The sequence below is a fragment of the Gobius niger genome, assembly GCF_951799975.1.
Source record: "Gobius niger genome assembly, chromosome: 6".
In the NCBI taxonomy this organism is placed as follows: domain Eukaryota; kingdom Metazoa; phylum Chordata; class Actinopteri; order Gobiiformes; family Gobiidae; genus Gobius; species Gobius niger.
Genome location: NC_136857.1, coordinates 3,810,337 through 3,823,153, shown reverse-complemented (window position 1 = coordinate 3,823,153; position 12,817 = coordinate 3,810,337). Strand labels below are relative to the sequence as shown.

At 42.6% G+C, this 12,817-nt stretch overlaps 1 protein-coding gene across 1 annotated transcript; it reads right to left on the bottom strand.

Annotated features, from left to right (window-relative positions):
- Positions 1-1,758: 1,758 nt before the first annotated feature.
- rnf41 (ring finger protein 41) lies at positions 1,759-12,579 on the bottom strand. The gene is made up of 7 exons (XM_079558838.1): positions 12,463-12,579; positions 8,806-8,897; positions 8,603-8,717; positions 5,687-5,958; positions 4,180-4,315; positions 3,805-3,908; positions 1,759-2,246 (listed from the first exon to the last, which is right to left on the bottom strand). The coding sequence occupies exons 3-7, from the start codon at positions 8,690-8,692 to the stop codon at positions 1,892-1,894; spliced, it is 957 nt and encodes a 318-aa protein (XP_079414964.1). The 5' UTR covers positions 8,693-8,717; positions 8,806-8,897; positions 12,463-12,579; the 3' UTR covers positions 1,759-1,891.
- Between the last annotated feature and the right edge of the window lie 238 nt (positions 12,580-12,817).

Here is a 12,817-nt window from a genome sequence, read left to right as displayed (position 1 = left end):
AGTTTGCTTCAGCTTCAACCGGTTTCTTTCGAGTTCTCAGAATAAACCTGCCGCGCGTTCCAACTCTTCACATGGATTTACGATAAGCGAAGCAAAGCGAGGCGACCGGATGCGCCATTTTAAGTGGTAGTCTGTAAGTTTAAATGTTTTACAAATTTAAGGGGAGACACTACAGGCAAAACTAAATGTGTTCAGTTTTCAGGTTTTTGGGCCAAATTGGTCTCTGAACATATAAGCTTTCACCCGGAAACAGAAAACATGCCTAATCTTCACAATAACATGTTTAAATATTGCGCTGATTCAATGTTCCCCCATAGACTTATATGGGAGAACACAATTTCAAGGGCCTTTTTTCTCAAAACACATTTTTCTGTCATTGTGGCGACACTATGTCCACGTCAGTCGGACCGAAAGACTTCACATTTTCCAGCCTTGGACTGAACAATATTTGGAAGATTTTTTCAGAGGGATTTTTTATCATTTAATCCCCATTTATTGAGTTTTGAATGTCAAAAAATGAGGCAAAAATTATTTTTTTTAACAAATTTTCCCACTAAAAAACAGCTCATTTTAAAGCAGTACTAAGTAACTCTTCCCCCAAGAGGCCATAAGCGCAACTGCAGGTGTCGTAGCAAGTTCCGATTTTTTAACTTATTAACTGTCTTGGAGAGTAAATACTACGCCGACAGGAAAGGCGAAGGGAGAGAGGGTTACTGTGCATCCAATTATACAATGGAAATATTTTTGTTCACTCAAACTTTGCTGTAAATACTGTTTAAAGTGACGCTAGCCCGCAGTTAGCTTTGCCCGTTAGCCTGTTAGCTTCTTCTTCGTGATTACATTAGTGTGTATTGGTGACTCCGCACCGGTGGCAGTCAAGTTGCAAACATGGTTTTCTGTCCAGAGACACCAGGGGGAGATGAAAGACCCTCCAATCATCCCATAAACACTTGTATCACCCCCACAGGGACTACGGAGAGGATTTATAAAGGTAAACACGTTACTTAGTACTGCTTTAAAACTAAACAAGAAATCCAAAATCCGCTCTGAAAAAGTCTTGGTAACTCATTCATCAATAAAATGAAACCATACATTTGAATGTAGCTCTATCCATTATTCAGATTTCGTCGCCAAAAGATGGGAAATTTGGGGCATTTTTAGGCATAAAACACCTTGTTCTTATATGAAAAGATAAAATGACAGAAAACTTGCCATGTATTTTTTTCTCACATTTTTGCCAGTGATCGACAGCAAACGTTTCAAATTGATATCTGTAAAAATATATATATTTTCCTACTCACCTGCAGTGTCTCGCCTTAATACGTGTATAGTTGACCACCTGGGTCCCTCCCTGATCGTAGACACTAATCAGAATCCCCCGTGCCATCGCTTTGACCAATGAGACGAGCTTTCTCATTGGTCAAAGTCCAATCAGGAGGGGAGGGGGAGGGCCTAATCGTTTACTTTTGAAATGCGTTTCTCTCTCCCCTCATTTGGCAAACTCGGGGTGACCTTCAGGTCCAGTCAGAGAGCAAATCTTACAGACTATCGCTTTAAGAACTATTTCAAGAGTTAGCGATGGACAAAAATGCACAATACAATAACCGAACTTAAAGAGCTGCCAGTTGCTTTGGTCTTTACCACAAACAGAAACACCGGAGCAACAGATGGATCCGATGCGGCGACATTGACATGAGTGCGCTGTGATTGGTCCGGTGAGGAAATTAAACCTGGATGCAGCGGGACCAGACCCACGATGAGAACGTCCTACGGCCGGCCAGGCTTCGGGATCAACGCCCTCGTGCACTCGTTTCCTTCTGAAAAGTCAAGTGTGTGTGTTTATTATAATGATCATTCTCATCTCCTTCTCGGGAATCTAAAACACTTCCAGTTATAAAATCTCCTCCACGCCGTGTGCAAAGATCATGACCAGTCCCGGCTCCAGGATCATGTCCTCCCCCATGTGCTGGTTCTCGCAGGCCATCACCACCACGGCCTGCTTGCCCGGGATGCGCTTGGCTACGTAGTTCTCGTAGTAGCGCCTGTTCATTTGCCGCGTCTCGAGCGTGGCCAGTCCTTGGGGCCAGTTTCGCTCGTGGGCGTTTTCGATGAGGTCGTTGACGATGGAGAGGGGGCAGCCGCTGTCGATCAGCGAGCGCTTGATGACCGCCTGCAGCACGGCGTCCGGCGTGGAGATCATCCCGCCCCAGCGCGTCACGCGGGCCGGCTGCATGGAGTTCACCCACCTGGGCAGGACGACAAGGAAGAAGTGATTAGGATGATCTGCTCAGGAAGTAACAGTGTGGCAGGTTCTGAACTTCTGTGTGGGACAGTGTGACGGCTCCAAACCAGCAAAACATGTATGTGGATGCTTCATTTCTTTGTTACTAATGAATTGCATTGACATTTTTTTTGTCATACCACCCGGGCCCAACACTTGTTTTAGGGCTGCTCGATTATAGAAAAAAAAAAAAATCACGATTATTTTAGTAATAATTGAAATCACGATTATTCAAACGATTATTGTTGCCTTAAAAAAAAAAAAATCTTTATTTTATTTATTCATTTGTATTATTATTTAAAAAACAACAACTATGGACTACACTTTCTTTGGACAATAAAAGCATTTTTTTTTAATATGCTCACGTTTCTAAACTAGTCCTATAGGGACACCTGCCCCCTGCTGGCCAGCCCTCACACCTGTCCAACAGAGCCGCGCTGCTTGATGACATCATCACACAGCGCTAATGTTTTTATGTCAAACCAAAGCCTGAGCCTTTAGCTCGTGAAATACGAAGAGAACAGAAACAATCATCTCAGCAGCATGAAGTAATAAGAGTTTGTTTGAGCTCCGTTGATCTGCTCCTGAAGAAGAGTTTTAGACTTTTCTACTCAACAAAACCAGTGCCTGAGCAAAGGATGTCGAGGCTTCTCAACAGCTGTTCTCCTTCAGCACTTACAGTAACAGTGGCGTTATCTAAGAGTTGGGTATAAAAAACGATATTATTTACAGTTCTGTCAGGCTGCGCTGGTGTTTCAGCTGATCAGACGCGTCACACAAACCGCGTAGGACGGACTTTTTACGCTTTGGATGGACGAGCGGGAGGGCATCCTTAATAATCGTTTGTTCTCGATTATGCTATTTTTGTGATCGTCTAGTGTAATAATCGAAATCGTAATCGAATTTCGATTAATTGCACAGCCCTAACTTGTTTAGAGTAATGGTAAAGGTGCCAGGGCTGAAAGATATAACGTTATCGTATCGAGATATGAACATTCGAAAAGTTAAAATCGAAAAAGCTAAATATAAATGATATAGATTTTCATCAATAAAACTCTTTTGTATTATGTTTTTATTTTTCAGAGACAGGCTTGGTTTTCACCTTACACATAGTTATATTGTATCGTATCTATATAGAGATATCTGGCATGAATATCGAGAAATGAAATTTTTTCCATATCGTTCAGCCCTAAAATGTGCCATGTGAGAATTAATCAGTAAGTTGAGCTGTGCGTATTTGACCTTGTAGTGACCGAGCGTATGAGCTTGGATCCTTTACTTTCCATCACAGTCTGTAGGACGCTCCAAGATCAACTGTTCAAAGGTTTTCACTGCTATCGGACCCTCTCACCAGAAAACCTCCAAACTATTCGTTCTGGAGCGTTGTAGAGACAACTGTGATGGAAGGTAAAGGGGCCCTGCTGACCACACATACAGCCACTGGGTCACTACAAGGTCAAAGGAATGATTGAATAGAGACATAACTTTGCAAGACAGGATTGAAAATGTAGGCTTTGACTTACTCCAAAATCTCATTATATTCTATGCTTTCCTCCAGGTTCTGCAGGTTTGGGTTGGCGCTGCGGATCGCCCTCATGTAGGCCTTTAGCAGCTGAATGTCTCTTTTCTGTAACACAAACCACAGACAAGGTCAGTATTTTAACGCCAGCTCATGCAGTCATGTCTGTATTTGTAGGGTCACAAACAAAATTGTGTTTAATTAGGCAATTCAGAGCGATTATACAAATACTAACAATGAGGAAAACATGAAAATCTGTCACACGACACATTTGAATATACAGTTTGAACGAGCCATGTCAAACATCCTGAACAAGAGCAAACATCAGTGTAGTTTATTTACCTAAACTACCTTTTGCATTACACAGAAACAGTCTTACTTGTTCTCCCAACTGGTGCTTATGTTCAGCCACAGTTTTCTCCAGCTCCGAAATCTTGGTCTGTTGTTGCTGCACGACGCTCCTCAGGTGTTTGATGCAGTTGTGATTGGGCATTTCATCTTTCGGCATTTCGAGGCTGCAGAATATAAATAAACAATTAAAATAATGGAATAAAATAAACAGTTCCCTCCAGTTACAAGTATCAGAACATTAGATTACAACTACTCGACTCCTCAGACAGAAAACAAGAGCACATTATTATGATTACGGTTCTGTTTCAGTACTAAGGGTTCACGAAGAACGTTTGGAGGAGGCATAGACTGTAAAAAATAATGGACGTCTTCTGCTCACTCCTCCCCGTTTACCATAATGACCACGGTCGAGGGGGAATTCATGGCGGATTTACAGACTCCTCCTCCCCAGCTCTGACGAAGCACGTTCCTAAAAAGGTCATACGGGCGGGATCTTCACTGTAGACTCCGCCCTTTGCGTGACGTGTAGCTCGCGCTGCTCCAATGCTAACAGTCCGACCCTCATTAAGTACCAGATTTCTAAATTTCTTCTTACGAAAACCAGCCTGGTTTCATATATTGTGACTAACCCAGCGTTATCTCAGGAGGAATATCTAGCCTCTAGTGTTGAAAACATTGAAACCAGGCGTTAAAGTTGTTTTTAAGGCGTCTAAACTCCAATGCTTTTCAATGGGGGCCTAGTGGCGAAATGGAGGTACTACAGCAATGCCCCCAGTGTCGTGCTATGGTATGTTAGAGACAGCGCACAATTTAACATTGACCAAAAGGAAAGATGCTTTGTACCAGGTTAGAGCAAAGATGCTAATTTCCACCTGTCGTCCCTGGGCAGGTTTGATCTTAAAGTACAAAAACTGATTTTAAATGTAGATGAACACTTGACCATGGAATTATACATTTTGACATCATTAAAAACATACATTTAATCTAAACAAGATTAGAACATTTTCTACCGGTCCTTTTTCTGGGTGAACGGTCGCTCCCACATGACGTTACAGATTATGAGCAAGTTTGTTTTTCTAGAAGCCATTTTTTAGTCAAATGCGCAAAACTTTTGACTGTCGTGCTTGCAATAATCTCTGTTGGCGTGAGTTCCACTGACCCGATCACAGAGAAGCAGATTTAGCGAAGGCAGTTTTACATTTTGGGACGCTGCATCCTCCTCTAGAAGTGTAGCTCGAGTCATTTTATCAGTACATAAAGGTGGTCATAAAGCAGAGCAGCCAGCGCCCATTGGGAGGAGGTGCTAACGCCCCCTGTTGGCAACAGTGTGGAATGCAGCAGCTTTGTAGGTAAGAAGCAGCTCGTCTAATTACTGAACCACTACTAATAGACAGATTTTTTGCTCGAAATGCAAGAAGGAAGCCCGATCAAGAGCTGCAGACCAAGTGTTTGCTATTCCGAATGAGAGAACCTCGTACTAGTGGATGAAACAAACTTCCAGTGGAGCATCCTGATTAAAAGTGTCCTGTGCTCACCCGCAGCCCTCTTCGCAGGTGACCGGCCGTTTGGGGTTGTGCTCGCAGTCTTTGAGGTGGGACTGCAGCTGATCGAGCCGGAGCGTGGCCGTGCAGCCGAAGCCGGCGTTGTCGCAGTTGATCTGGAGCTTGGACAGCATGTTGCGCATTATTCTGGGCACAGGCCGGAGGTGAGCGAGCGTCACTACGGTGCGGTCGACGGGGCAGATCTGCTGCTGCGCGAACCACTGCGTGATGCAGGCGTTGCAGAAGGCATGTTCACAATGTGGAGCCTGAGACAGAAGAAGAAGAAGAGTTGGTTTTATATTTGCAGCTATTTCACCTCAAGAATAAATGTAATGTTTGTGGATCGGAGGTGAGCGATATGTCAACGTCAAGTCTGTAAATATTAGGGCTGGGACAAAATATCGGATTGGATTTGGATCGCAATATTTTCAATACAGGCAGGCATTTTAAGCAGACAAAGTCCCTACATTTAAGACTAGGCTCAAAACGTACCTCTTTGAATTAGCTCATGATCAGGTCAGTTTGGTAAAGCTCTGACCCACAGCCTGAAGTAAAGCTGCCTGAGGAGAAACACTGCTGTGGGAAGTACGGTCCACTGAGCGCTGTCCTCTTCTTCTTACTGCAGACTGTGTCTTATTATGATACAATATTTAATTTATCTGTAGTCCGTTCATCACTATTCACATGGTGTCTCCTGTCCCCCCCCCCCCTCGGGAGTGCCTGTCTAGATCGAACGGAGGAACCTGGGTGAAGGGAGGAACCTGCATTCTGGAATCTGAGGACTGGACGGTCTGTGATCTTGGCCCGTCTGCTGAGGGATCCTTCGGCCCTGGGTCTCTATAGCCTGTCCGTCCATGGGAGTGGATCTCTCCTGTGGTTCTCCCCAAGGTTTCTCTTTTCTCCTGCCGGGTTTTTGAGTTTTTCCTTGCCGTGCTGGAGAGTCTAAGGACGGGGGGGAGACGCCCACGCCGCTCGTCGCCGCCTCCTATTGGACATTATATTTGCCTGGATTCACCTGAACTTTTAATTGTCATATTTATTGCTCTGTTTTATTGCCTTAATGTTTGTTGCAGCTGTGAGGAAACTTGCACTCTTGTTTTCCAGTAACAGTTACACAGCACTTTGCTACAGTTTGTGTTCATGCACTTTTCAATCGTTACACTTCGATTAATGTCAAATTGCGTTTGGTTTATAAACTTTGGGCACATGACTGTTTTCTTTTTACATATTTTAATCAGAATATGTTTTATTGCCATGGTTTGAAAACAGGTTTACAAAGTAGGATTTTTCTCGGGGGAAACATGTGACAAAACATATAACACAGAATTAAGCTAAAAAAACATTCAACTATAAGGCTATGGGGCATCCATTAAGAATATTAAATAAATAAGATAAAATGAAAAGTGACAACAACAATTTGACAATGAACAACAGCGAGATTGTAAGGCAGGGGTAAGCAACGTCAGGCCCGGGGGCCAAAACCAGCCCTTCAGCACAGAACCTCTGGCCATCAAGATGATTTTGAGAAACATTATCACATAAATCACAGAGTACTTTTAACATTATTAGAGTTAACCTGTTTTTACAAACAGTCACTGGAGGTTTGAAAAGTGGCTAAATCTGTGTCAAAGTTACGCTCGGATCAGCTCCTCCGCAGCGTCCCCCCTCGGCCCGGGTTCCCGTTTGTTACTTCCTGCACGTGAGTTTTCATTTACACCAGTATGAGACAAATTCCTAACATGGGGAATATTTCTACCATTATAGTTTCTAATAAAAGCCCCGGCCTGTTTTAGAGACCGGCTTTAATTTGCCTCCGCCAGCCATGAACCCGGCCCCTGTCAGAGACGCGGCCCCTGTCGGAGACCCGGCCCCTGTCGGAGACCCGGCCCCTGTCGGAGACCCGGCCCCTGTCGGAGACCCGGCCACTGTCTGAGACCCGGCCGCTAATGGAATACAGGCCAGTATTAGAGAATTTACGGTATATTGACAAAACGTTAAGCTTTTTTATATCAAGGCTGAAGCTAATCTCCCTGGATCAGGACGGTCCAACCTTCAGAAACTTGGCTGCTACGGTCACTTAAATGGCCAAGTGAGGAAAAGTAATAAAAGAGAGAGTTTTGCCATGTTTCTCTTTACTTAAAGGAATAGGCCACCGTTTTTATATACTAAGATATGTTCTTACCTCACTTTAGTCGAGTTAATATATCCCCGTCTGGTCATTGTCCGCGCGCTCTGTCACGCAAACGGAGCACATACGCAGCCTCTCCCATATGTGACATAGCTCCGAAAAAGCTCACGATAGAAGCTACCAAGCTCTTCCACGTGTTCCCTATTTAAATAAAGTTACGTGAAGTGTTTTCATGCGAAGTATATTTACACAGAAATGTAACGTGTCGATTTTATAAGCAAATAAAAAGGGGGACTATATTGTGAGGCGTAATGATACGAGGAGTAAAACGTCCGCGCAGTAACTCCTAAAGATTATTGACGGAAGTGAGCGGGGGAAGTCTTTAGGAGTTACTACGCGGACGCTGTGCTCCTCGTATCATTACGCCTCACAATATAGTCCCCCTTTTTATTTGCTTATAAAATCGACACGTTACATTTCTGTGTAAATATACTTCGCATGAAAACACTTCACGTAACTTTATTTAAATAGGGAACACGTGGAAGAGCTTGGTAGCTTCTATCGTGAGCTTTTTCGGAGCTATGTCACATATGGGAGAGGCTGCGTATGTGCTCCGTTTGCGTGACAGAGCGCGCGGACAATGACCAGACGGGGATATATTAACTCGACTAAAGTGAGGTAAGAACATATCTTAGTATATAAAAACGGTGGCCTATTCCTTTAAACTTGACTAAATTTGATAGTGTAACATCTTGAGATAAGAAATGTAACTCTCGCTTCACCTGAACTGGCTCTTCAAGGACTCCACTACATATAGGGCAGAGCAGGTCTTCATCCACCTCCCCTTGAAATCTGGTGACGTCATACCCCATGGTACATTCCTGGGTCCCTCTCCTCCTGACAGGTTAGAGCAAAGGAACAAACCACACGATTGAAAATATACAGTTCACACACGTTTCCCTAACATAGGCATTTCTCAACTTACCTCAGTGACAAATGTCTTGTAAAGCTTCCATTCAGCAACAGCAGGTCACGTCTGGAGAGCAGAACCCATCCATCTGACTGAAGAGAGAATTCCTGCCAGAAAAAGCAACAACAACTTGAATATAATGTTTGTATTTTAGAAATGAGCATAAAATAATAAGTGGTCTTAGTTTATATATAGCACTTTCCCACCTACATAAGTTACGCCAAGCACTAATAATATTAAAGGGCCTATATCATGCAAAATCGACTTTCTGGAGCCATGTTGTTATGCTATTTCCTTATCACAAACACCCCCAGTGGTTTTTGACTTCACGCATTGACTTCATTCTCTGAGCAGCTGCTCTGCCCTCTCCTGGAAAACGACTGACTTGTTCCGTTGTGTCGTCAGAACAGAAGCGTCTGAACAGATGTCATGTTTGCTCTGAAAGCTGTGAAGGAGGAGCTCTTTCTAACCTACTCTGGACACCTGTTCTTTTTTTCTTACCTAACGATAATGTTGACGAAAAAGCGCGTTTGGATACGAAAGGACAGGACTTTATTCAACTAAATAAAGAAGAGGCCACACGCCAGAAGCTGGAATTTCTTTCAGCGACGATCAGCTAAAATATTGTTTTTCTGTGACTGTCTCTTGATGGATGTTTGACGAACCTTCGCCAGAATCAAAGTGGATTAACTTTTATAACCAACACGAGGTCCACAAACACCCGATAGATACAGACGGCATCTCGTCATAGAAGGGGGCGTGGCCTCGCTGAGGGGAAAATAGAATCTTTTGGGCAACACAATTTTTCCCTCTTTTTAGCCATTTTCTGGTGGCCCACATGGATATTTTCTCACAGCAGATTGTTCTGTAGAAGTGCAAAAACAGCAGTTGTAGCTAGCACTAGCTCGATGCTAACATGTAGCATCAAGTTAGCATTCTCCGTTTTTTTATGTATTTATGGGCTGTTGAACCACTTTGTTCCTCTCCATGTCTTTGTATCTTTATTTAGTAGAAACTATATTCACAATTCAGCGTTTGTCAAAGTAGTTTTGAATAACTAGAGAAAGTTTAGATTTTTTTCAAAATTGTTTTCCCCCTTAACTGTTTTCAAACATGACCATATATGGGTGATTCCAGAGATGCCGTCTGTATCTATGGAGCGGCCAGGACGGAGCGGTGAGTCAATCAAAACACGTGTTAGCCATTTACGAAGCTGTGAAGCAAGTGATTTGCCTTCCGGTCTTTCCTCCAGAAAATACTTAAATCACAAAAATTAGTGCTCCATAGTGGTAGAGGTACAATAATATATCAGTGTTTTTGACAGGGTGGCGCAGGGGTTAGTGCTCGTGCCTCACAGGTCGAAGGTCCCGGGTTCGATTCCCACCTGGACCTTTATGTGTGGAGTTTGCATGTTCTCCCCGTGTCTGCGTAGGTTAGTGGTAGGTTATAAAAAACATGTGCAATAGGTGAATCCTCCAGCCAGGTGTTTCTGACCACCAGCCTGGCCCCACATCATGGAGACGGGTCCCCGAGCACCGGCCACTGCTGGCAGCTCACTGCTCCTACAGGTCACTGCTCCTACAGGCCGCCCCATGTGATACTGAGGACGGGTCAAATGCAGAGAACTCATTTCTCTACAGAGATTAATACAGTATCAGATAGATTTTTTTTTTCTTTTTTCCAACCTTTGTTGAGCCAAGGCACATTTTTTTCATTGAAATAATCACGAGGCACCACCAGCAGAAAATGTTCTCATCAAAGTGTCAAGCCTCAATACATCACTAATTCTCTTGTCTCAAAGAAATTAACTACCTGATATGGAAGAGATATGGTTACTCTGCCGATCACTAGACACTCGAAAATGGTACATTATTTGTGGATAATAACGCATTTGTTTAAACTAGGTGAGATTGGATAATTTCCCAAGGCACACCAGACAACATCTCACGGCACAGTGGTTGAAAAACACTGCCATATATCATACAAATGCCTATACTTTACTTTGAAATGGCTAAAATAGCAGATACAGATCCTTTAACACGTTTTTCAAAATGACACAAATCTAAAAAATAAACTGGTAAGGATCTAAATTTTAAAACACAATCAGATTAGATCATAAAGTCATCTATGGCATCATGTTAATACGATAAATGTGTCTGTAAAGTCATGTGACAAAAGTAGGGCTGAAACGACTAATCGATTATTGAAATAGTCGACAACTATTTTAGTAATCGATTAATCGTTTTCTGGCTCACACAGACTCAAATGGAGCAAAAATGACCGAACAAATTTAGTATTTTTGATGAAAACCTACTTTGATTTTATATTTAGGGCCTGTAGTGGTTTGTACAATGTAAATTTCATGAATAGGGCCTTCAAAAAACATTTCCCTTTAGTTTACTCCATCAACACTTCCTTAAACAGCGCGACTTAAGCTATAATGTGATAAAAAAAAATTGAAAAAATAAAATTTTACTACACCATTCACAGCCAAGCGATTAATCGATTAATCGATTAATCGTAAAAATGATCGATAGACTAATCGATTACAAAATAATCGTTAGTTGCAGCCCTAGACAAAAGCTGTTGTCGTAAATCCTGCACATGAAACGTATGATTACCTACACAGCCGGGCCAAAATGAAAAGGTCACACTGTTGGACCGCCGTGCGCTGTTAGCTTTTGTCACCGCACGCGTTTGATCCGGCATCGTTTCATTATTGATGAAGGGAGAGTGTGACCACGGCGCAAACCCTTCTCCTGCACATCCCAAAGATTTCCAACAAGTCTGAGGTCTGTAGTGGCCAACACATGCATGAAAGTGAACCATCTGTCACAATCTAAACCTGATGATGAATGTCGACATGATCATCATCTTGTTATAGGACTGTGCTGTCAGAGAAGAAAAAACTCCATTGATGGTATAGTGATCATTCAGTACATTCATGTAGTCAGCTGACCGCATTCTTTGGTCACAAATGCGACAGCAGCAACCCCAGGTCATACAAATTCACATAGGGACTTTTATTTTGGCCAGGCAGCGTATTAATTCACATTTTTTCCTGAAAGTTAATGCCTTTATGATGCTAATAATGGAGAATACTATGAAAACCCACAAGAACATGTCACAATCATTGTAAATACCAAAACGTGACATGAGCTACCCAGCTAAATAAAGTTGTGTGATGTAATGTAGACTAGTTCACACGCAAGATAATACTTTATGCAACTTCACCATTACAAATAGTATTTCAATTCGCAGGATGCAGCAAATATTAATCCAGATGCAAAGTACAGGTCGCTCTGTTAATGTTCAATATGTCATGTAAACTAGCTAGCCGCCTCATGCTAAATAATGTAGGGTCGTCTGATTCAGGACAGAGACAAACATGTGGCAAATAAGAAACGCGACCTTAACCGAGTGTTAGCACATGTCCAGAACTGTACTACAAACGCGTTTTCACAGAAGCTTATACTTGTGCATCGTGGTGGTTTGAGATCGTGAGGGTTTTACTTTGGCTAGCGCATCCGAGTTAGCGCTGTTACTGTGCTGCTGCTGGGTTAGCATCGAAGCTAACCCCACAAAAACATAACCCGAGGCTTTTTACGCTGGGGCGACAACTTCACCAAACAGCTGCGATTTAAATAGTCACGTAATCGACTGGATACTTACAGGAACATCAGACGTGATAGATTGGGCTAGTATTTTACGGCGTGGTGATCTTTTTTTTGCGTTCTGTTAGCCGCGTCTGAGCTACATCCTCCTGACGCCTGGGAGACGACGTTCCATCCGTGCGTGATGACGTCCCAGCACGTGACGGAAAATAAAATACTGTAAAAAAAAAAAAAATACACTTTTTTATTTTTGTTTATGTGTAATTCTTTGACTATATTGGAATTGTTTTTCATTTCTTTTGTTTGTTATATGTCTTAATTTTCATGTAATGTAATTATATTTCAGTTTGAGGCAGGTGTCAGTACTGAGAGAGTTTTTGAAAGACATTACCAAAAAGATAATTTCCAAATGT